The sequence below is a fragment of the Gobio gobio genome (assembly GCF_949357685.1).
Source record: "Gobio gobio genome assembly, chromosome: 3".
Lineage (NCBI taxonomy): Eukaryota > Metazoa > Chordata > Actinopteri > Cypriniformes > Gobionidae > Gobio > Gobio gobio.
Window position 1 is genome coordinate 58,217,074 of NC_137099.1, and position 26,255 is coordinate 58,243,328.

The 26,255-nt window shown below is 38.3% G+C and overlaps 2 protein-coding genes across 3 annotated transcripts; one reads left to right on the plus strand and one right to left on the minus strand.

The window, feature by feature from the left end:
* Nucleotides 1-1,880: 1,880 nt before the first annotated feature.
* LOC307124206 (uncharacterized protein) lies at nucleotides 1,881-5,114 on the minus strand (the record flags this gene model as incomplete). Its single annotated transcript, XM_079813254.1, has 6 exons — nucleotides 1,881-2,580; nucleotides 2,724-2,773; nucleotides 2,885-2,998; nucleotides 4,264-4,434; nucleotides 4,508-4,813; nucleotides 5,093-5,114. The coding sequence occupies 6 exons, from the start codon at nucleotides 5,112-5,114 to the stop codon at nucleotides 2,452-2,454; spliced, it is 792 nt and encodes a 263-aa protein (XP_079669380.1). The 3' UTR covers nucleotides 1,881-2,451.
* Nucleotides 5,115-8,349: 3,235 nt separating this feature from the next.
* Nucleotides 8,350-17,089, plus strand: LOC307123137 (uncharacterized protein). Of its 2 annotated transcripts, XR_013816133.1 has the most exons (4): nucleotides 8,350-8,434; nucleotides 9,477-9,562; nucleotides 15,770-15,862; nucleotides 16,570-17,089. XR_013816133.1 is itself a non-coding variant. In XM_079811545.1 (3 exons), the coding sequence occupies exons 1-3, from the start codon at nucleotides 13,433-13,435 to the stop codon at nucleotides 16,870-16,872; spliced, it is 465 nt and encodes a 154-aa protein (XP_079667671.1). In that variant the 5' UTR covers nucleotides 13,378-13,432; the 3' UTR covers nucleotides 16,873-17,089. The 2 variants fall into 2 exon arrangements, 1 of the variants encoding a protein (XP_079667671.1); XM_079811545.1 differs by lacking the exons at nucleotides 8,350-8,434; nucleotides 9,477-9,562 and adding an exon at nucleotides 13,378-13,501.
* The last annotated feature ends 9,166 nt before the right edge of the window (nucleotides 17,090-26,255 follow it).

Here is a 26,255-nt window from a genome sequence, read left to right on the forward strand (position 1 = left end):
TAATAAAGTTTTATCCACTTTACCAGTCAACTTAAAGTTTTATCCTTTATTTGTGTACATACTGTATATTGCACATGTTCCCGTATAAATGTACACACACACACACACACACACACACACACACACACACACACACACACACACACACACACACACACACACACACACACACACACACACACACACACACGATTTCTAGTTCCCAGCATGCTTTGCTTTATAATGTAATTAAATATAAGAAGTATATACATAAATATTATACACATGTCAGGGTTTCTAAAACTGAGGACCCAGATGCAGATTGAACAACAAAGACTTTATTAACAAGACACTAGACAGGGCACAACAAGGAAGTGGTAAGGTGTGAGTTCAAACAGCAGGGCAGGGGACAGACACCACGATGACGGGCAGGGAGGACGACCACTGAGACCAGTCCAGGGAGAACATGAAATAGAGGATGCTTGGAAGGCAACACCAGGCAGATGGTGGGAAAACCCAGGCTGGAACACCAGGAAACTGAGACTTGATGTCCTCTCCCAGAATCAGCTCCAGTCTTGATTGCCAGGGATATGGAGACAGTGGCCAAGGGAGACTCAGGACACAGGGCAGGAACCAACACAAGACAAGACAACAAGAAATAAACAAGAGCAAAAAATGAAAACTAAGAATAGGGAAAATGCAACGAAGAAAAAGAAATCTAAAAAGAAAACAAAAGAGAGATAAATATATAATTCAAAAATAAACTATAACAAACAAGAGGAGCTAAATAAATACTAGAAATAAAAGACTAGAACTAGAAACAAAAATAAAACAAAATTGCAGGAAACTAGACAGAGAAAAATAAGACCACTAAACTAGAGGGACACAAAATCTAAGCTAGAGAAACCCAAAAAATAAGGCTAGGGAAAATAAGGCTAAGAACAATAACTAGGCAAGAGAAACAGCTATCACAAGGACAAGATAAGCCAGACAACGAATGCAAACAAACGCAACGAACCAGCAATGACATGAGGGAAGTAGCACAATATAAAGGGACCAGAGCACATGAGGATCAGGTGAGCACAATTAGTGAAATGAGGACTAGACAAGGACTAAACAAGGGGGCGTGGTAAAGGGAAACAAGGAGGCGGGACAAGAGGAACACACAAACAAAGACACAGCCATGTGCTCAAGCACAAGACAAACAAAGAAACACTAAACAAGGACAAAACAGATAAGACTGTCAGGGCAGGATCCTGACAACACATGCACTACCATATCTGATCACATATCTATATATTATGAAATGTATTACTGAATATAAAATTACATACATTATGATATATTAGTAAATATATACTCAATTTCAATTTATGAAAACAGGGAATTCCTTGTGTATTGTTCAATATATTTTCAAATACACCGTTATAGGTGCAGTGCGTAGTATTTATGAGGATCTATTGACAGAAAATGTTATATAACATAGCTATGTTTTCAGTGGAGTATAAAGACCATACATAATGAACCGTTATGTTTTTATTACCTTCGAATGAGCCATTTCTATCTACACACACCGTGGGTCTCCTTACAGTGAAATCGACATTTTGCGCCACCGTGTTTCTACAGTAGCCCTAAAGGGACAAACTTCTCTACAGAGCGCTAGTCGCTCTCTGCTCTCTCCAACGACGGCATTTTTGTCCTGTGTGTCGGCCACTGTAGCTTCTCTATGTGCTCCGAAAGGGAGGGGTGAGCGGTGGGGTGCAATTCACAACCTCACCACTAGATGCCGCTAAAAATCACACACTGCACCTTTAATATAGTGATCATTCATGTATATAGGGCAATATATTTTCTTTCTGTAAGGGTTGGCAAGCTACGTAACATGAATAACCCACTTGTTTACATTTATGTTTATTCATATAGCAGACAGTTTTGTCCAAAGCCAGATACAAATGACGACCAATACAACAGAAGCAGTATATCAATGGACTTTTTTTTCGACCAAATTTTCACTTCTTAACTTGACACAGCTTTTTAAAAAACAGCACTCATGGTTCAAGACACAAACAAAACAGCGGTAAACAAGGACGACACGCAGACAGAATGTGAAACACTTTCTAAATGAACGCTGGGTAATATAGGCAATTGATTGAGTAAAATGAACAGTATACCGACATCTAAAGCTTCAGGCTTATTGAATTAAATGTACTCGCCTGGGATGGTTGCCCTAGAGCAGGGGTGGGGAACGCTGATCCCGGAGTGCCACTCTCTTGCAGAGTTTAGCTCCAAGCCTGAAAAAAACCCTCAACTGCCTGTGACTTTAGTAATCCTGAAGACCTTGATTAGCTTCAGGTGTGTTTGATTAGGGTTGGAGCTAAACTCTGCAAGAGAGTGGCCCTCCAGGATCAACGTTCCCCACCCCTGGCCTAGAGACTAGTAGGCTACTTTGAATCTTATTAATTGATGCTGCAATCAGAGATTTACATATACTTCATCCAGTTGGCCCAGGCGAATGTTTAAATTCTGATAGACTGAATCTTTTTGGCATTCCATAACTTCAGTCTTGTCTCTTGATTTCATTTCTGTGCTGTTTTGTGCATCCTGAAGAAAACAAAAGCACACCGTTAATAAGGCTGTCAGGCCTTTGTAAAAAGATGTGAAGATTAGACATTCGACAAGCTCAGATACATTTAGTTCCTGTTTGTGGTCAGTGACTGGCACACAGAATTGCTGGCCTCGCTCACCTCTTCATCTCTACATTTGTTTCTGTTGGCAAGCGTTGCTGATGCACAACCTAAAAAAAATAGTGAAAAGTATTGGCTTATTTTTTTATTTTATTCATAGAGTTCATTCATTGAGTTATTTTGATAATTGGCAGAGTGTCTGTGTGCATATGTGCACTTACTTTCTGATGTCTTGACTCTCTTTCTGTACTGGTAAACAGTGCAGAATCCAACAAAAAATACGATCCCTGCTATGACCAGACCACCACCAGCATACTCTAAAGTGTGTACAGACACTGAGGAAGTGAGAGAGAAGGTCTTTAATTGGTGTAAAATATCTGAAGATCTGCTGATGTCTGCACCAATGGGTACAAGTGGTTGCTTATTTGCTTCGAAACCACTCTAAACCACAAAATTATGTAAATCAGAGTTTATCTTCTCTTGTCCTGGAGTTATCCATCATTGCAAATGTACAATTTTCGAATTTTCAAGAGTCGAATCTAAAATATGAAGTGCTGGGATGACTAGGGTTAAGAACTAGGGGTGCAGCGGATCGCAGTTGAGTCAAGTAATAAATGAAAAGCAAAGCTACACAGTGTCATAATACCCCACATGGCTCATTTTCATGTACATGGATTGAGTTAAAGGGGTGATAAATTGAGAAATCAACTTTCCTTTGAGCCTTTGATATATAAAAGTTCATTGTGATATAAGAATATCCTGTAAGTTTAAGAGCTGAAAACGCCCTTGTTAGTCAAAGAAAAGCTTTTATTGACACCAGGCCCAGAAAACAAGAGATCTCAGAATACGTCGACCACTGACATAATAGGATGCAGAAGCGCCGCCTCAAGCCCGCCCACCGACTCGTGGAGCTAAACGGATCGCGCTACCAAGCAGCTCACGTGCGACATTGCACGTTTGTTTGCTTCATTTCACTGCAGAATCGATTGTAAACAAGATAGAGGTCGAGACTGGATTTGCAGACATATTGAGATTAAAACACAATGCTGTGCCTTCTATATTGGATCCGACTGGAACGGTGCAACACACTGATGTGAGTAAAACATGTTTTTATATGTGTTAGTATTGCATTGTTACAGATTGGTTGATATCTATTGAATACATACCTTAGCACGCGGTCACAGGCTGGAGAAGGTGTTATTGGTTCATTCGTGATCAGTCTCGGACTTGTAACGCCAGTGCTCGCAAAGCCCAACGTCCCGGGGCTATGTGTTTTTCAGACGGGCTACCAAAACGTATCACCGGCCTGCCGACGGGCTATCTTAAATAGTGAAATAACATTTCTTTCTTGCGTGTGTGTGTGTACGGGTCGCGGTTATTCACCGATCTGGCGGGCCAAAATACAAAAATATCATTCCAATCAATCGGTGGATGAGAGATGAATCTTTGTGTTTGTTTGATAAAATAAATGTATTACTTATTCATTATGATGGTTTTTGAATGTAAAAACCACGCGGACGTCATAAGTTGACCCCAGACAACAGTATACAAAAATAAAAAAGCCAGTTCATGACACCTTTAAGATAGATAAAGTTATCACCTGTTGTTGAGGGTGAAAGTATGAGGGCATCAGGGCTTGAATATCTGTCAGTTCTGCTTGCTGTGGTAGATGGAGATTCTGAAAGTGCTGATGGTGTAGTTGTGTCCAAATCAATGGTTGTTTGTATTTCGTTGTGTGGTTGTGCGGATGTGGGGATTTTTTCATTTGGATCTGTGTGTAAGAAAAGAAAAACAAATAACACAGAAAAAAGAGAAATGCTTTGGAGAAATGCTGTCATTCTTACCTTTAGATACTGTCAGATAGACTTTGTTATATGTGTCTAAACCAGCTCTCCTCACCCCACACCAGTAAATCCCAGCATCAGACTCCTGTAGATCCGTGATGATCACGGTGAATGAGCCATTTTCAAAATCCTCCAGTGTGTATCGTGATCGATCAGATGAGACCAGAACATAATTTTCATATTTGCATGGATCTTGGCAGAAATACTTGGTGTTTTCTGCTGCCCATTTATGGGAACATGTAATTATCGCACCTTTTCCACTGTATCCATGTATATTAATATTTGAGGTGAATACGATCCTAAATTCTGTTGGAGGAAAAATTGAATGTCAAATGAAAAACTCAATATCAAAAATGTAATATTTCACTTGAATGCACTTCAGTTTAGCGTCACTTTTGATCAGGGCTGGAATGACGCGTAAATTGGTCGATTTATCGTGCTGTTGGCGGCTTTCTGGGATCAGCCGTTATTACAAAAATATAGAGCCAGATCTAAAGTATGGACATTTTCGAAACAGAGACTAGTAAAAGGATACTATGCATGCTCTGTAAAACCGAAATGGCAAATCACAGCAGTACAACTAACTTCTATTCAAGAGCATCTGCATTCTCCAAAAGAGTACAAAATTGTACCTTTTAAGGTACAAGTGGCCGTCACTGGGGTGGTACTCTTAAGGGTACATTTTGGTACCTCTAAGTCAGGGGTAGGCAAGTTCGGTCCTAGAGAGCTGATGTCCTGCAGAGTTTAGCTCCAACCCTAATAAGCCACCACAGTATAAAATTCATGACTCCCAGCATGCATTGCAGCATTAAGTATGTCACCATTGTTGAGATTCATATGCTGATTCTTGATATCAGTGTGCCTCTAAGTGTTTTATTTAATTTTTTTGGAGTCAAACTGCCCAACTAAATGAAACACTGATCACCATAATGGTGACCATACATTTTCAATAAAACTTCAACATCTAAACCTCTGTTAATTCTCAATAAGAGCTTCAATAGATGTCTTTCTGGGTTGGAGCCAAACTCTGCAGGACAGTGACTCTCTAGAACCGAACTTGCCTACCCCTGCTCTAAGTGAGGAACACAATGTTATAATTGTACCCTAAGGACCAGTTGTCAGCAGTGATGCCAGTAACGCGTTACTTAGTAACGCATTACTCTAATCTGACTACTTTTTTCCAGTAACGAGTAATCTAACGCGTTACTATTTCCAAACCAGTAATCAGATTAAAGTAATTTGTCCCTTTACAGAGCTGCACATTAGGTTTACAATAAACTATAAATCTTGTAATTTTATATTATTTGTGTAGGCCCATATAATTATTTACATTCATATATAAATATAAATTAAAAAATTAAATATAAATTGTTTTTCATAAATGTATTTAATAAGAACACAAAGTAATTTGTACCTTTTCATTAACATGTTTAGATTTTATAAAATTAGTCAAAATATTTTTTTTGGAGATACAATTTCAGGAGATACATTGTTGACGTTACTGTTAAAAATGCACTTCCAATAAAGTGTTGGGAAAAACGGTTGTCATTCTTATATTGAGGCTGCAGGGGTGTTGTCGGCAACTGATGAATGTAACTAATAAAGTAACTTGTAATCTAACTTAGTTACTTTTAAAATCAAGTAATCTGTAAAGTCACTTAGTTACTTTACAGATTACTTGGTTTTAAAAGTACCTAAGTTACTTTTTCAAAGTAACTGTGGCAACACTGGTTGTCAGTTATAAGTTTTTTTCCCTAAGGACCAAAATTGTACCTCCACTGTACCTTTTTATCTGAGAATGTGGGGGGATAATCGTTAGATTATTTGATTAATCGGAAAATAGTAATAATAATACAAATAATAATAATAATAATAATAATAGTAAATAGAATTGTGATAATAATAAAATCAATAGATTCATCGAAAAAAAAAAGTTCCAGCCCTACTTTTGAGTGATGACCAATAGTTATATTATTATGGTGACCTACTGTAGAAAAGAAACATGAAAAACTCTATATCAAATTTAGTAATTTATTAGAAAGGAGCCTTAAAGGAATTATTCAGCCAAACAAAAAAAAAAAATCAACTTTTACTCGCTCTCACGTTGTTCCAATCTTGTATGCGTTTCTTTCTTCTGCGGAAAACCAAAGAAGACATTTTGAAAAAAAGCCTCAAATGAAAGTCACTGGGGTCCAGTCTTATTTTGGACCGTTGCCTGAACAAAACAGTTGAACCAATTTTTAAAATATCTCTTATGTTCAGCAGAAGAAACATAAAGGAAGTCATACAAGTTTGCGAAACATGAGGCCAGAATCTTTATATTTGTGTGAATTATCTCTTGAAAAGGAGTGTATTTCCTCCCACTGTTCATTATTTACAGTCATAGATATGAAGAGAACTGACCTGGCAGAAAGATCCAGAGCCAAAAAACACAGAATAACTTCATTTTGAGCAGTAATCCTGTCGTGTAAGAGCTTTCCGCTTCGACTGAGTAGCCTTTAAGTTTCCAACTGAAAAGATTTAATTTGAAGATAATGATACACGTTTGTGTCTTCACAGTCCTGAAATACCACAAACGCATGCACAGTGTAATGGCCACTTCCTTTGTTCCTAATGTTTGTTTTGCACTGGTCTGAGTTAAAGCTGCATGATTTATCATTAAAAGATTGCGATCTCGATTCAAACACCCACGCGATCTTATTGCAAAATGACAGCGAATCTCCTGTGTCTATTAAACCTGACAAAATCACTCTGAAACATTTAGATCTGCGTTGAGATGGTAGTTGTCATGTATTAAAGTCGACATTAAATCAAATTTTACAATTGGTATTTTTATATTTAATATTGTAGTGTTTACTATAACTTATTTATCTGTGCACTTCATAATTAAAAAAAATTTTTTTTTTACCCTTATTATCTTTAATCAAATATGTCAACCTTTCCTCCCCCTGAAACGACTTCTCTTCCTGTCATTTGCTATGGCGCGAGGGCGGGCCTATCGCGCTCTGTCTAGTTTCTGTGCCGCCTCTCAGAAACCTGTCACTGATCGTAGCAATATGGTGGTTAGGTGCATTATTTCAGTATACACAATACCTTCTTCAGGAAGGACTGGAGTCAAAAAGAGAGAAATATATGATAAATAAAAGCTTTTTATGTAAAAAGTACTCAATATAGTCAGACAATCAGCTTGTCGTGACGGCTCGCACTTAGGAATGCAGCATGTGTGAACACGCTTACAGCACGCCCCCCTTATATAGGGAGAGAAAAGAAGTCATAAAAGGCTTAAAATGAGTGAAATCTGTAGCATAAACCAGCGAAAAGTGAGGAAACATGCTCAGTAACATATAGAAAGGATTTAGAGAGAAAATACATTTATTTAAGAGATGGATCGAGTTTTTTTCCACAACTGAGTGCAAACTGGCATTCAAATCAGCCTCCATTTTGGAAATCAAGCCCCGCCCTACATTTTTTTTCTGATTTCAGAAGCCATTTCACTCGGATATACGTCACAATAAGGAGAAAAGGACGATCTCAACTTCCATTTCACGCCGACTTTAAACAGCTTCACAAAAAAGTGGTCTTTTCAACCGCTCTGTATTATCATTTCTGTGCTATACACTGTAAACCCGGATTTCATATGTAATCAAACATTTAAAGTATAATGTACTTAAATGACTCAAATCGATTAAGTTTTGATTGCATTACTAGCAAATGTAAGTATGTTAAACTAATTTGTAGACCTAGTTGAGTCTGTGAATAACTTTAAGTGAAATAGCTTAAAATTCCAAAGTTTTAGTCATGCAATGCACGATGGGAACGTGAAAGCCGCCACTTTGCCGCCGTGTCTAAGTTTTTTGCTGAGAAGACGACGTCATTTTCCTGCCGCGCACCGGACGGTCCAGTTGCTGCTAAAACTCGCCAGAGACGGTAAGTAGCTTTGGTCTCGCCCTCCCGATGATCATTGTTTAGCTATGTCAATTTAATGTGTTTGTGTGTGGATATAAGGGGATGTTGGTGAGTAGTGGGACGCTATAACCTTAACTAACGTTAGGTTGGCCGCCATTTTCACCTACTGGCTAACGTTACAGTTTGAAAGTTTTTTTCACTTGATGCGCTGTTTCTGAAAAGTCCAAGAGAAGCAGTTTGACGTCGACGGAGATTAACATTGTCACCCGTTAAGGTACTTAGCTAGCTATCTAAAAGTTAAGTAGTTACTTTTATCACTGAAAGGGCTTTTTGTGACGGTGCTTGACTTGACAGACGTTTTCAACGTCAAGGTCGACAGACATCACCTGTAGCCACCGGTTTGATGGCTTAGCTAGCCATATTGACGCACTGTTTGTGAACTTGGAAAACTGTCGTTTTAACCAGTTCAACGGGACATTTTTCACTTGTATTGGCGGATACGCTACCCCGCTTTGAACCGCCTCTCGGCAGATTAAACGCTGCCGACGAAAACCACGCGCATTCATGGCGGCAAAGAGAGCGCAACCACGTTGTAACATTGCTAACTTTCTTTTTTTACTGGAGGGGCTTTTTTGAACCGTGTAAAACCGTTGTTAAAACCAGTTCAACTGGATGTTTTTAACCTGTAACTTTAGCGTCTTGGTGACACCGCCCGATCCACGCTGAACGAGGGACACGCACTCGGTGGGAAGAGGAGTGTTAGCGACCACATTTGATTGTTTTTTTAGTATTAAATGTGATGACAACTTTGACCATTCATTTTATTATTGTCTTGTGCATGACATAGGCTCCGCTTTAGTGATTATTTTACCTTCAAGCACTTAAGAGAAAGTGAATTGCAACCGGTTTATGCAAACTTGAGTATATTAGCAATACACACCCCTAATAATGACATTACGGCTTTAATGTTAGCTTTCTTGAAAATACAGGTATATTGTTGCAATAGAATACTGTAGCTAAAAGTTCCCTTGTCTCTTATTTTCTTTGTTTTATTGTGTTGCAGGTCATGGAAAGAGATTCTTTTGAACCCAATATCCTGAGATTAGCAACAAACTGAATATCAATCTCTGAAAATTATGCTTTGGAAGTGTAAGTATTGCCCTCTTCGCTGTGAAAAGAGAGCACAGCTATTTAAGCATTATAGGCTAAAACATGGAAGTTATGCAAGAACAGAGCCTTTTCCTTGTTTACATCAGGAATGTCCATGTACATTTAAATCACTCAATGCACTAAAAGTACATTTATCCCGCCTTCACACCAAAACTCCTGATCAGCAGCAACCAGATGCACCAGTTAAATTTTGCTGTCTGTCATGTGGGTTTGCTGAGTCTTGTTCTCAGACCGACTACTTTACTCACCTGCATACTGCACACTTAAAAGTAAACCATAAAGTCAGTTGCCCATATATAGACTGTAACTTTGAAACCAGTATGTACTCCACTTTCAAAGCACACAAGAGTAAAAAACACCAGGACCAGAACTGGAAAAGGTTCAAGTCAGAAATCATTGGTTTTGATACTGTAAGCGATGACAGTGATGCTACACAAGACCAAATGTCACATGCTGATGATATGGACGATTTAGAAGATGTCAGTGTAGAAGCCAGTGAGACTGATCTTCGTGATTTAGAAAAACAGCTTGAGCACAACTTAGCATCTCTTCTGTTAAAGATGCAAACTGTCCTGCACATACCAGAGAGCTCTGTGCAAGAAGTAATACAACAACTTTGTCAAATCAATAAGCTGTCACAGCCACTTCTGCATAACAGAGTGAGGGACGTTCTAAAGAAATATTATGTTGACATCAATGAAACAGTTGTGAGAGAGCTTACCAGTGTAGTGTCAGAAAGTAACATAATGGCATTTTGTGCCAAAGATGGATCCCTAGGAACTGCTAAAAGGAGAGCGGCCTATGTACGTAGAGAGTTTCCACTGGTGAACCCCATTGAATACTGTGTGGAAAAAGGCAAAAAAACACTTGCATATGTCCCTATTGTTCCCATGCTACAGAAGTTGCTGAACAAAACTGACATATTAGATAAAGCCATGTCAGAAAAAGTACATGTCCCACAGGAATATAGATCATATGTAGATGGCCAGTGCTTTAATGAAAACTCTCTTCTTGCAAGGGACGAGTTCACAATTGCTCTTGGACTTTACATTGATGACTTCGAAGTAGCCAATCCTCTAGGAACATCAAAGCTAAAACATAAAATGTGTGCCATATACTGGGTCATTGCCAACATACCTGCAAAATATAGGTCAACCCTTAACTCAATCCAACTTGCACTACTGTGCAATACCTCAACAGTCAAAGAGTGTGGTTACGCTAAAGTTCTGCAACCTCTTATCTATGATCTAAAGTCATTGGAGCAAAATGGTGTTTACTTAGAGCAACTAGGTGAGAGTGTGAAAGGCACAGTCTTATATGTTGTTGCTGATAATCTTGGTGCCCACTCCCTTGCAGGATTCCTGGAGAGCTTCACTACTGACAAGTTCTGCAGATTCTGTTCGGCAAGCAGTATTGACACACAACACCAAGAGGTATGTTCTGGTTTCTTTAAACTCCGAGACAAAGACTCCCATGATAAGCAGGTGCAGGAGGTGAGAGAGGACCCAGCTTTGAGTCGGACTTATGGTGTGAAAAGAGCATGTCCTTTAACTGAGAATCTTGAGCACTTTCATGCAGTCACTGGTTACCCCCCTGACATCTTGCATGATATATTGGAAGGCATTGTTCCAACTGAGTTGTCCCTTTGTCTTAAAGACCTGATAGGCAAGGGGTATTTCACACTAGAAATGTTAAATCAGACCATCAGAAACTTTAACTACACATTTACTGACAAAACAGACCGACCTCAGATTATTGGAAAGGGATTTTCCGCCAAAGGGACCATTGGTGGAAATGCCCATGAGAATTGGTGTCTCATAAGGCTCCTTCCATTTCTTATTGGTCACTGTGTCCCTGAGGGTGACAACACTTGGGAAATTGTCATGCTTCTCAAAGATGTGGTTGAGCTAGCTGTTGCACCAAGGCATACTGAGGAGACACTGCATTTCCTGGACTGTAAAATAGCAGAGCACAGACAGCTGCTGCAGTCAACATTTCCAGATTTTCGTTTAAGGCCAAAGCATCACTTTGTGGAACATTACCCTCAGCTTGTAAGGAGATTTGGTCCCCTGTCTGATGTTTGGACGATGCGCTTTGAGGGGAAGCACAAGTTCTTTAAAAAGGCAATTCGCAATGTGCAAAACTTCAAAAATGTTGCCATGACACTTGCTACCAAACACCAGAAAGCAGTCAGTTACCACCTTGACTGTAGCTCTTTTTTCAGACCATCAGTTGAGATGACAAAGGTTACCCCAGTTTTGCTTGCCTCTTTCCCTTTGAACGTTCAGAGAGTAATTGCGCAAAACTTTACAAAGCCTGGGTCAGTTCTTAATGCATCATCTGTCTGTGTAGATGGAATCAAATATCATCCCAACATGATACTCTCTACTGGCTCATGCTCAGGTCTCCCTGAATTTGCCCAGATTCAAAAGATTGTGGCTGTTAACACAGAAATTATGTTTGTTTGCCACAAAATGACAGCATGGTATTGTGAGCATTTAAGATCTTACCAACTTGTCTGTAATGAGGTCCCCTCTTTGGTTGTGGTTCAGATGTCAGACTTGAATGATGTCTTCCCATTATCAGCATATAGGGTACAAGGAGAACTTATGGTAACACTGAGACGATATGTTATTTGTTAAATACCTGTCTTTTATCATGGTTTCACAGATGGCTGAGCAACAGAATATAACCATGAGGGTTATTGTCTCTGAGGGAGATATAAGAAAGATGACGACAAAACGACCTGACACACTTGATGATTTGATTGGCTGGCTCAAAGGCACTCTCCAAGCGAACTATAGTTTCACCCTACAGTACCAAGATCCTGAATTTAACAATGAACTGTGTAACCTCACCAGTCTATGTGAGCTCCCAGAGAAGCCAACAATCAAAATCATCCCTATGATTGAGCTTGTACCAATCTCACCAAACACTGAATCATATGGTGACACAAGCAGCCAGGCTGACACCGAGATCCTGTCCAGCTCCCCTCTGGATAGAAGTTTTCAGTGGCCAGAGGTATTTGACGTTCCCAAATTTTCGGTTGATGTTGAGTACAGACTTCGTCAAGGTAACCTGTTGTATCTCAGGGATGGAACCTATCTTAAGGTGACAAAAGAGTTGAAACACGATATCCTAGAGAAACTGGCTGAGACCATGTATAAATTTAAAGCATACCCAGAAAAGGACGATTTTGAAGCCGTTGCAAAAGCATTAGTACAAACCCACCCGTGTCTCCAAGAATCAGGCTCATCCTCTGGCTGGATTGGATGGAAGAACAGTCTGAAGTTCAAGATGGGTAATTATAGAACTAAAATGCGCCAGATTGGACGAGTTGATGTCACTGTCAATGGTGGTAAACGTGGAAGGTACACTGCAAATGCAGACCCTCCTCACAAAGGCATAAAGAAGCCAAGGAAAGGGGAAATCAATTTCTTACCTGAATATCCAGAGGGGAGGGATGAGCACAACCTGGAAGAAGCTCGCCAGGTTTTGGTCAATGAAATGATGAAGACAAAGCCAAATGGGTCCCTTGTTAAGAAAGAGATGGACATGACGTTTGCGCTTCGGAGAAAAGAAGTTGTCCAAAACAAGCCTGCCATCAGCCAGATGGTACATCGATGGCCAGCTCTTTTCACAGAAAGCCAGGTATGTATTACTGTTGAATGTTTCGAAAAGACGTATGTGTTACTGTAATGTTGAATACAATTTGTCCATAGATTCTTGTTTTTAGCTTCTTATGCAAAACATGTTTTGTTTCAGGTTTTTTACGAGTTCACCAGAGTGGTGGGGAAAAGTCTGCAAGAGAATTTCTTTGATGAACTTGATCGTTTCTCTCCAAGGCTGATGGACCTCTTTAGGAAGAAGAAAGGCCTGACCGGCCAGCTTTTGGCTGAGCTTTTACGTCACACAAAGGTGGGTTTGACTATATCTTTCCTTTCTCTGTTCATCTCTTTTGTATTTTCTTTCTTCTCTGCTCTTTATCTTTTTCTTTTTTCCCTGCTCTTTCTTTCTTTCTTTCTTTCTTTCTTTCTTTCTTTCTTTCTTTCTTTCCTTCCTTCCATCTCATTTCCCTTCCTTAATTGTCTCCTTTTCTCTCTTCATTACCTAATTTGTCTTTTTTTGTGGTGGTGGTGGTGGTGGGGGTGATTAAGGCACAACAAAAAGGTTAAATATCATATATTTTTATTGACAAGTACACATTTCCATTGCCAACACTTAATGTCAGATAACTTGACATTGCTTTGCCATTGCTACACTTTCTCTGACTGCTCCACAGACTTCTTATTGCAAGTTTTGCTCATACACACACACCGACCTGGACCTGGAGAGGGAGGTGCACACACACACACACACACACACACACACACACACACACACACACTCACTCACTCACTCACTCACTCACACACACACACTCATTCACTCACTCACTCACACACACACACACACACACACACACACACACACACTCACTCAGACACTCACTCAGACACTCACTCAGACACTCACTCAGACACTCACTCAGACTCACTCAGACTCACTCACTCAGACTCACTCACTCAGACACTCACTCAGACTCACTCAGACTCACTCACTCAGACTCACTCACTCAGACTCACTCACTCAGACTCACTCACTCAGACTCACTCAGACTCACTCAGACACTCACTCAGACACTCACTCAGACTCACTCAGACTCACTCACTCAGACTCACTCACTCAGACTCACTCACTCAGACTCACTCAGACACTCACTCAGACTCACTCAGACTCACTCAGACTCACTCAGACACTCACTCAGACACTCACTCAGACTCACTCAGACTCACTCAGACTCACTCAGACACTCACTCAGACACTCACTCAGACTCACTCAGACACTCACTCAGACACTCACTCACTCACTCACTCACTCACTCACTCACTCACTCACTCACTCACTCACTCACTCACTCAGACACACACACTCACTCACTCACTCAGACACACACACACACACACACACACACACACACACTCCGACCTGGACCTGGAGAGGGAGGTGGACACACTCACTCACTCAGACACACACACACTCACTCACTCACTCACTCACTCACTCACTCACTCACTCACTCACTCACTCACTCACTCTCTCACTCACTCACTCACTCACTCTCTCACACACACACACACACACTCCGACCTGGAGAGGGAGGTGGACACACACACACACACACACACACTCACTCAGACACACACACACACACTCACTCACTCACTCACTCAGACACACACACACACACACACTCACTCAGACACACACACACACACACACACACTCACTCACTCACTCACTCAGACACACACACACACACACACACACACACACACATACTCCGACCTGGACCTGGAGAGGGAGGTGGACACACTCACTCACTCAGACACACACACACACACACACACACACACACACACACACACACACACATACTCCGACCTGGACCTGGAGAGGGAGGTGGACACACTCACTCACTCAGACACACACACACACACACACACACTCACTCACTCACTCACTCACTCACTCACTCACTCACTCACTCACTCAGACACACACACACACACACACTCACTCAGAGACACACACACACACACACACACACACACACCGACCTGGACCTGGAGAGGGAGGTGGACACACTCACTCACTCAGACACACTCACTCACTCACTCACTCACTCACTCACTCACTCACTCACTCACTCACTCACTCACTCAGACACACACACACACACACACCTGGAGATGGAGGTGGACACACTCACACCAACCTGGAGGTGGACACGCGCACACACAAACTTGCTCACACACTCAAACACAGCCTCACACACACTCACACACTCAAACACAGGCTCACACACACTCACACACTCAAACACAGGCTCACACACACTCACACATTCAAAAAGACTCACACACACAGATTCAAACACAGACTCAGGCTCACACGCGCACACACACACCATCCTGGACCTGGAGGTGGACACAGACTCAGACACACAGACTTGCACACACACACACACACACACTGCTATTGATATTGTGGCGGGCCACCACAAATTAAGGAATGTATGGGAAACCCTGATGTGAGTATCCTTGGCAAGATCTGTTTTAACTCTTGTGTCCACTATCTTGCAGACCACTGAGCCAACAGACATCAGGTGCCTATGTCTTCGGGGACTGCCTGTCATCTTGGCGGATGATTCTTCTGCCTTCTTCAAGACATGCTCTGTAAGTTAATTTGTTTTTGTAAATGTTGCTGGTGCATGCTCCTTTTGTCTCATTTTTAGCTGTTAATGAACACTTCCATTCATTTTCAGAATTATTTGATCAGCATCAGTGTCTCCATTAGGTCTTTATTTTATGGCCGAACAAAGGTAGTTTACTCACTTTCAGTCCCAGTCCTATTGAAAAAGTAGAAACATTTCTCCCAATAACTAAGGTTGTATGAATCTTTTTACAATTGCCCAATTCGTTTTTGACTTTACTGTCACCGGTTGGAACTTGTGAAATTGTTTTTGGGTCTAAAACTCAAATGGGGAGTTCTGACTCAAATGGGGAGCACTTGTTAGATTCTGGTTGCTCCAGTCATCAAATATATTATTTTGTATGTTACTTTCAACTGGTAAAGTAAAAAAAACAAAAACAATTAAGGTGAACGGTACTGAGAGTCATAAAAAAATGTTTCAGCACAACTGTGACTGAAAGTGGGTAAACTCCATATTTTGGGCAAAGTGTTGCAAACTGTACAGATCCAAATATGGCATTTGATAGAAATTTAATACTGGTATCATCCTTTTAATATAAATTACTTTCAGTGTGGTTTATATTGTACAATGCTTTTCATTATAAACAGGTTATTTTTGGTGGACAAAACACCATTGTCTAACTGCCATGTTTATGTTCTCTCCTTGTCAAAACGTTTCTTTCACTGTTAGGATGTAACTGACAAGGACTCGTACATTGAAACTCCAGTGGGAATTCTTTGCCTTGGTCAAGAAAATACCCAGCTCAACCCATCCAGAGTAGGGATCATCTTGGAAGGGTCTGTGGTAATGGATGAACTGGCCAACCTGCCTCAGGCCTTCTGTGTCCTTTTTGGACTGATCTACGCCCTGCATCTGGACTACCCCAAGTGCATGAAAAACACTTTCAACTTTGTTCAGCAAGTAATGCTCAAACTGGGTAGAAGTGAGCTGGTACCCAAAATTCAAACTTTGAAAAATCAGCTGGAAGCATAAAACGGGGTTTCGAAGTGGCTCTACTACTGTTCCAGATTTGTTTGCCACAGTTTGTAACGTTGGACTTTTATAAAAATGTTTACTGTTGTGTATGGTTTGGAGTACATGTCCTGTGGTATTTGCACTGATTTTTGCACAAGATTCCATGACACAGGCTTTTTCATTTCAAATTAGTTGGGTATTTTAGTTACATTACCCACTAAAAGGCAGATGTCTTGGTGCATTTTAGATTTAAGATGTATAGGTACATAGATATTTTAGTCATGTTTAGTCATATAAATGGGAATGTTCAACTATATAAAACATTTCTCTAACAGGAGTTTAGTTATAATACAGTTTTAATGTGATTTGTTGTGATAATGATCTACACATGCTTGAGCACAATAAGTGTTTTTGTTGGCATGATGGTGCTTTGTTTTATGCAATGTTCAGGGCATGAATGACACATTTTGTCACTGTTTCAGGCTCATGATTCAAGGTTGTTAAAGCAGGGGACAACAACCTGCAAGTTAATGCTGTTTTCAAATAAAACAGTAAAAAAATTACTTTTGTATTGCGTATTTGTCTTAATTTAAATGTTCTAGTTTAGCATATTCAATGAATACAAAGGTTTAGTTACTTTAACTTAAAATAGTAAGTGGAGTTCATGTGACAAGATAATTAATATTACAAGAGATTGTAAGTGAAATCAACTTGGCATTCAGTGTTTTGAACTTAAAATAATAAGTCCAATGCGCTCAAGTTTTCATAACCCATTACTTAAAGTTTTTAAGGCAACCGGTTTCCTCAAATTTTTTAAGTGAATTCAACTTATCCGGGCTTACAGTGTAGATATTCATATTAATCACAGAAGAACTAGGATAAAAGTTTATAGTTCGGATATAAACATTGATGTCTACGGAAGCGATCAAAATAGAGTAAATCCCCTTTAGAAAGTAACTTGGGACTTCAATGAACTTTGCTGCCATACCATGGGTTCAGCGGCGCAATGATATTACACAGCGCCTGAAAATAGTCCCCAGCACTCTCTGTGCAAGCAGGTTGTCACGTTGGTTATGTTGATGGAAGTAAGACTATTTTCAGGCGCTGTGCAATATCATTGTGCCGCTGCACTCATGGTATGGCTCAAAGTTCCTTGATTATTTTGTCTTTTATTGAGCAGTAGGCTTGCTGGAGCCGTCTTCGTGCTAAGCTAGGCTAGCAGTGGATGTGTCAGACACAGTTTTGGCATGCACGGAGATGAGGATGGTATATGGACTTATCTAACTCTGGGGGATATGGTGAATAAGCTAAAGTTCCAAAAAGTCAGTGTGTTCCTTTAATTCTAGAGATTAATTCAAAAATATTGGCTTGATTCCAAGAATGCAAGTCCGTGTGTTATCGTGGAGACTTAGATGTCCAAAAACGTTTGGCAATGTTTTATCTTTTTTTTAATCAAATGCTGTATCTTTTTATTTTTCGTCTATTTATGAAAATTACTAACATGCTTTTTCAATGTTATTCTTTTTAATATGCCAATAAAAATACTGCAGGCTTTCTTCAGGTTTTCACTTTATTAAAATTAAGCAACAGACAAATGTTTACTTTCACGAGCCGCCACAAATTTGCGAGCTCGTAGTGGGACTCTCATAAGTGAGAGTGAGAAGTTTAAAGCTTGCAGGCTTCCGTACGTCGACCGCCCGCAGCGTTTACGGGATTTCTAACATTTTGATTATCTCAAGTCTGCATTCAATACATCCTCGAGTAAGCACGCTGACCTCTATTGAAAACTTGTTCTAGGACATTTGCATGTCCTGCTTTTGACATTAGTGGTTCTTGGTTCAAAACCAGCAGCGGCCACTGGCTGGTGCAGACCTCCACTTTTTGGTGAATGGGGTACATTTTGAGACAGGCCATCTCTCTAAGGGCTTTGTTATAATATTCTGCATATTATGCTGGTATAGGTAAAATTATTTTCACAAAATTACTGCTTTAAAGATGACATTAAGAAACACAGGGGGCGATTAGCTTCACTAGCTTTATTAACTTTCAAAATCATAACACAATACTTTTTCATGTTCAATTCTTTAATCACATTTAAAAGCTATGATTATGAAGTCACAGTGATTCATTTCAGTGGCATATTGGCAATATTTGCATATAGAAGTATTTTTAATATGAAGAAATATTTTAGAAAATCCATGCAAAATATGATTATACAAACTATAAACATAAAGCTGGCAAAATTGATATAAAATGAGATACAAAATCCAACTTGGCACCCCTTGTGGACATATGAGGAAGTTTTGATCTTCCTGAATACCTTGGTCCTGTGATTTTGATCTTATACATATTAGGTTTTCACTGGTTGTCTGAATATCCTTGCTTAAATGGGTCATGAATTGAGAAATCAGGACCCACTTTATATTAGGTGGCCTTAACTACTATGTACTAATATTTGAATTAATCATTTGATACAATGCACTTATTGTGTACATACATGTTTTTACATTGTACTTATATTTTAAAAAATACCTGCATGTAATTACATCTGTAATTATTTTCTGTAGTTACATTTGTAACTACACAGTTGACACTTCCCTTACACCTAACTCTACCCTTAAACTTACCCATACCACCACACCTGTACCTAACTCTACCCGTATCCCACCTCAATATCAGCAAATGTGTTTTGCAATACAATTTGAACACAGTAAGTACATTGTACTTATTTTTTGATGTAAGTACATAGTGCTTAAGGCCACCTAATATAAAGTGGGGCAGAAATCAATTTTCCATTGATATTTTGACATGTAAGATGTCATTGTTCTATAAAAATATCCTGTAAAAATTTTCTCATTAGTCCAATATATATATATATATATATATATATATATATATATATATATATATATATATATATATATATATATATATATATATATATATATATATATATATAAATATATATATATATAAATATATGTATATCAATATATATATATATATATATATATATATATATATATATATATATATATATATATATATATATATATATATATATATATATATATATATATATATATATATATATATATATATATATATTATATATATATATATATATATAAATATATGTATATCAATATATATATATATATATATATATATATATATATATATATATATATATATATATATATATATATATATATATATATCAATATATATATATATATATATATATATATATATATATATATATATATATATATATATTATTGAAACCAAGCACCCAAAACAACTCGTTTTGGAATCTGTCACATTATGACATCATAGTGTGATGAAAGACTGCCTCTGCAGAAGAAGATCAAAGCCTACTTCTACATAATTGCCTCTTTAGCCCCGCACACTGATTCATGCATGTATGTGGTAGTAAATTCGACAGACACAAACACAGGATTACTCCAGCAACAAAATCATAGAAACGCCTAGAATCCTAAGGATTACAAGATGTTTTAAAGTGCTAAATTGTGGATAAACACAGTCTTTGCATTGCCTTCCTTGTGATCCTAAAATTTTTTAACGAAACATTTGTGGTATTTACTCATTTACTAATTTTGCGAGATGTTCATTATTTTAATATGCAAAACTATTTACCCAACCATTGCAGTGGGAGTTTACTTCCAAGTCTTGAATGCAGCAAAGAGAGGGTCAAAAACAGGATAAAAAATAGCTCACTACTTTATTACTAAGATGTTTTGTGATGTAAAAATCTTGATAACGTTATAAGTGGACCTCAGAGAACATTATACATTAAAAAATGCAGTTCATGACCTTTAATACTGATTAGAGTTTTCCATGTGACTGGCCCATGTTGAGGTGTACATTCGCATAGATTGAATGTTCTTGGCTCTTTTGGACTTCAGTTCTGTTGATAGGTTTCATCTGAGTGCTCATGTCTGTGTTAGGAAGATTATTCTCGTACACACAATCTTCCTGCATCAAGAAAAAAAAAGTGCTGTAGTAATATGTCTGCTTAAAGGAACTGTATGTAGGATTGTGGTCAAAACTGGTACTGCAATCACTTTCAAATTACTATAGAGCGGGGTATCCCCCCCCCCCCCCCCCCCTCTGACTTGAGGTTGCCAGATAGGCTGCAGTATCCAGCAGGAACGTAGGCAGCTAAAAGTTTGTAGCTGCAGCTGTGGTAACTAGAGCAGAGCTGGCAACCCCGATGCCGAAACACTACTGACTTCGTGATTGGTAGATAGGTGGAGGGTGGCGCTTCAGGCCAAAACACAACATGTCAACATCAACATCAGTTGAGGGCTGCAACTTCACTTTTAAATGACAATATCCTGGCCGGACAAATGTTGTCAGTGATATAAGTATTTGAAATGAACATGATTTCTTAATATCTAGTGACATATCAGGGGCATTTTATGATTAATTGAAATACATTTCTTATACAGTTCCTTTAAGTATTTAGGATATTTTTTTTTAATGGCAGTGAGCGACTTACAAAATCTTTGGCATCACTCACCTGCTCATCTCTGCTTTCATTAGGCTTGTTGACAGGCGTCACATAGCCTATGGAAATATTTAAAGCATTATTCAGTTGTATTTTAAAATGACATTGGTCAAACCTTTCAATTGTTTTAAATTAATTGTAGATTGTAGACATGGTTTGGTTATGCATGTACCTGTACTTGCTGATATCTTTTTCCTGTACTGATGAACAGTGACCAATCCAACTACAAATATGATCACTGCTATGACCAGACCACCGAGAGCATATAGAATGGATACTATAGCATCCGGGCGTGCTGAGGAATAGATTTTTTGTATCATTAAAGTCAGATAGCCATTGTATGCATCATTTCTCATTTTGGGCCAACTATTCCTTAAAGCTACACTGTGTAACTTTTTTAGTTTATTCTTAGCTAAAATCACTTAGTTCTTTCAAAAATATATGTGCTCATTAATGTATATTTACTTCTTTCAAGTAATAAAGTATTCTCGTAAGTCTATAATATGCCATTTAAAATACATGCGGGTAGGGGTTCAAATGCAGGTCGCTATGTTGCCCCTCCATCTTGAAAGTACATTAGCCAAAGAGGGACATACCCGTAAATTCAAGCTTCGCCTTTCGCATTTTAACACTCGATGGCACTGTACAAAATTCCCTGCCTCGCGCATGTGCAGACTTGTTCAGACTTGTCTGGTGCATGCGCAGAGAGTTTTCATCTCAGCAGTGTCCAATAACAGAGTTATACGGAGTTTCCCTGGCCTTGTTTATTCCTCAAAAGTCTGTTTTTCCTTGTGTGGTATTTCTGTGCGTTAATAACTCCGTAAGTAATAATAGTTATTGTCATTGTAGATGTGTTTCAGAGTGTGTCATCGCGTAATTCAGTTGATGTCACCTCAGAAGTATTTTTGTGTCAACATACACTAGCGTAATGCTCACCTATTTGAATAATCATTCAGTTATTTTGTTATCAACAATGTTTATTCGTTTATAGAAAATATTTGCTTGTAATGTATGTTGATGGAAATATGTATCAAAACTGCAGTGCGCTCTGTATAACAATTGTTAATATGCCGATCAGACCGATCGGCATATTAACAATTGTTATACAGAGCGCACTGCAGTGCTAAAGCTGCGCACACACTTTTGTAATCCGACACCGCTTGTTAGCAGCAGCAGCGGCAGCTCCGCTCCTTTTAAGGCAGTGTCGAATGTGGACGAGGTCGAACTGGAAGCCATGTTAATCTTGGACTAAATCGGCCACCGTAGGAGTTAAAACGAAATCGGAATTGAGAGGAACAGAAACTAAAATTCACTGGATGGTCATATACCTTTTCACCGCCATATGGGGGAAAATATCACACAGTGTAGCTTTAATGTTTACGAAAATTTAATAATAAAATAAGACTCTAATGATGTTGTTACCTGTTACTGAGGGTGAAAGTATGTGGGAATCAGGGCTCAAATATCTGTCAGTTCTGCTTGCTGTGGTAGACGGAGATTCTGAAAGCACTGCTGGTGTAGTTGTGTGTAAATCTGTGGAAGTTTGTATGTCTTTGTGTGGTTGTGTCGATGTGGTGATGCTTTCATTTGGATCTGCGTGTGAGAAAAACAAAACAAAACATTAATGTTGGGAATAAGAGAGATACTGCAAAGAAACATTGAAACGACAGAACCTTTAAATCATCCCATAATCTGATACAGATAAATACATGCAATTCCCAAAGTAGCTCAGTGTTGCCTGTTGTTGAATATGAGGTTATGATGTCACCACACAGAAAAAAAACCCAGTGTTAAATCAACACTGCTCAGAGCACATATGGTCCCACTCTACATAGTGTTAAAGTAACACTGAAGCAGTGTTAAAGTTAATGAGATTATTAATTAAGTGATAATTGAGAATTGGTGATGAACACCTGGTAATAACAAGCAAAATCGCTGAAGAAGGAGGTTTAGATGTTGATGTTTTATTGAAAATGTTTGGTCACCATTATGGTGATCAGTTTTGCTTTAGTTGGGCAGTTTGACTCTCTGCTTTTATATGTGAGGCTTTGGTCTTTGTAACATTATTACCAAAAAAACATAATTTATTGCAAAGAAAGCCAGAAACAAAGATCAGGTGTTATATTTTACAGCATCATCAGGTGAGGAGAATTAACTTTTTGTTGAGGAGGATTGAGAACTTACTGCTGGGCAAATCCTCATTTAGGAGTCACTCTTCTCTAGTCAAAAATGGACGAAACACACTTTTTTTTTTTTCATTGAAGGCGTCATGAATTGAGAAATCACATTTTTCTTGATCCTTTGACATACAAGAGATCATTGTACTATAAAAAATATCCTGTAAGTTTCAGATCCAAAAACAGCTATTATTGAAACCAACGCAAACACAGGATAACTCCACACTCTAAAAAAATGGTGCTATATGGCACTTAAAGTGGTTCTTGGTCTTAATCATAGGGGAACCACTTTTGTTGTGCAGCAACAAATCCAAAGAAACGCTTCCTAGGATTACAAGACGTTTTGAAGTGCTAAGTTGTGGAAAAACAGTCTTTTCATTGCCTTCCTTGTGATCCTAACATTAAGACAGTGTAGATTAACTTTGTTTTTAACAAAGTTCCTGTCAGATTGCATATATAAGGCTGTTCGTTTGTTCGCTTCATTTTTTACAGTGGTTTTGTTTTTAAACAAGACGGTTTGACGCAAACTTTTCAGAGACTGAAAATAAAAGATGATGAAGTGTCAGCTATATTTGGACGGACAGCAATGTCGCAACACACAAGTGTAAGTAACAGTGTTTTTACCATGTGTCACTATTGCTTTGTCTCATTTGATATGTACTGAGTATTTATACTTTATAGAGCCAGTCAAACTGAATAGTTGTGATTTGCCGTTCTTTCCTTTGCTTCGGCATTTTAATGTCGGGATTCCTGGATACAGAAGAAAGCATGTATCGAAAGCTGCTTTTGTTATTGTTTTGATCGAAGCCATTCGCTGTAATCCTGAATAAAAGCTTCAGTGAGCGACATCTGTTTTGTCAGACATTACAACATGTTTCATTTTATTTAAAACACGAACAACAATGTGTATGTTTTTCACTTTATCGAAAATGAATAGCCTTTAAGAACAACAGTGTGACAAACAATGATCAATTCATTCATAATTCTATTTACATGAAATGCCACAAGTTATTCTGTCAGCTGTGGTAACTCCAAGTTGGCCTACTTAAACTTTATTTTTCACAACCAAGATTATAAAATATGCATAAATGTTTCATATTGTTTGCAAATGTTTCAATATGTAACAAGATAATTTTCAAAATCTGTAGTTTTCAAAACAATTACACACGTTTTAAGTGGGAATGTTGAAAGTATTTTAATATGCAAAACTGTTACCCAATCATTGGACTTTTAATTCCAAGTCTCCTAATGCTATCTAAGCAGATTGATCGAAAGAGAGGGTTGAGCATATTACTACTAAATTAGGATGTTTTTTGATGTAAAAATCTTGATAACATTATAAATTGACCTCAGAGAACATGCAAAAAAGAAAAATATATATATATATATGTATGTTAAATTTTTCAAATTAATGTAATATATTTTTGTATTTTGAGGGGAATTTTGTGGTACTGAGTAATATGCAGTAATCCACTTGTTTCCAAAAAAATTACAATAGAATTCATCCATAATTTTTTTTCTCAATTACCCTTCATTGCTGTGCTTTTTGTGCAACATGGCTGAATTTTAGATTGAACATCTATCTATTTATTTCCCATTCATCTCTAAGGTGGCCATTTTTGACCGTAAGGAGTAAAAGTGTGACTATTTTGACTATTTTTTAGACCATTTAACCTTTTCGAATCATGCTATTTTTTATTATTTTTGTGTTCACATAGCCACAAAAGTCACCAAGTGTCATACCATTCTAATGAAGATTTTTTTAAAGATAAACAAACGTAAAAAATGATTGGTTGAAATTGACCAAAGAGCACCAGAGGGCTAAGAATGTGTCTGTTTGCATTGTTGCGTGTTTGTGTATAATATTTATTAACATGTCGATGAGGATTTTTCAACTTCATTAAAATGAAACCAAATAGATACCTTTAGATACTTTCAGATTGACTTTGTGATATGTGTCTAAACCAGATCTCTGCACTCCACACCAGTAAATCCCAGCGTCTGTCTCCTGTAAATCAGTGAAGTTCACGGTGAAGGTTCCTGTCCCAGAATCCTTCAGTGTGTATCTCCCTTTAGTTGACAGGTCAGATTTAACTAAAATATCTCTGTCTCCACATGGATCTCTGCAGAAATACTTTTTGTTGGTTGAAGCCCATTTATGAGAACAAGGGATGATGATGTGTTTTCCACTGTATCCATGTATCTCAGTCCCATCCGTTGCGAAATCCCTAAATTCTGATAGATGAAATAAAATATTAGTTGTCTAAAAAAAAAAAATTTGAATATACTGTGAGATTTAAGAGTATGCGTTTTCACCAAAACTCTGGATGCTCTTTGGAACATCTACAATAATGCTGGAGAACATGATCATGAGGTTTTGTTTATGTCATCTCTAGTGCTGTTGCTATCAAAGGAAAAAGGGTGTGCACACAATAGTATCCCTGACCTTCTTAAAGTAAAGTAAAGTTGCACACTATTGATGAAAAACACAAACCTTAGCAGTCAGATGTTCATACGAACAAAGGCATAGATGCCCCAGGCCATATCTGCAGCCAAATCTATTTTTCTAGAGACGTGTGTTTGCCATGCACAAGTGCAATGCTCAATCATGTCCGTCTAGTGCATGTTTACATAGAAAAACAATGAAAAAAGTAACTGTAACACCTTTTCTTCAGCTGTCGGGTGTCTGA

Coding starts and splice junctions, on each gene's coding strand:
- LOC307123137 (XM_079811545.1), top strand. CDS start 13,433: ATGGACCTCTTTAGGAAGAAGAAAGGCCTGACCGGCCAGCTTTTGGCT. Junction 13,502..15,769: donor AGCTTTTACGTCACACAAAG/GTGGGTTTGACT, acceptor ACTATCTTGCAG/ACCACTGAGCCAACAGACAT. Junction 15,863..16,569: donor CCTTCTTCAAGACATGCTCT/GTAAGTTAATTT, acceptor TTTCACTGTTAG/GATGTAACTGACAAGGACTC.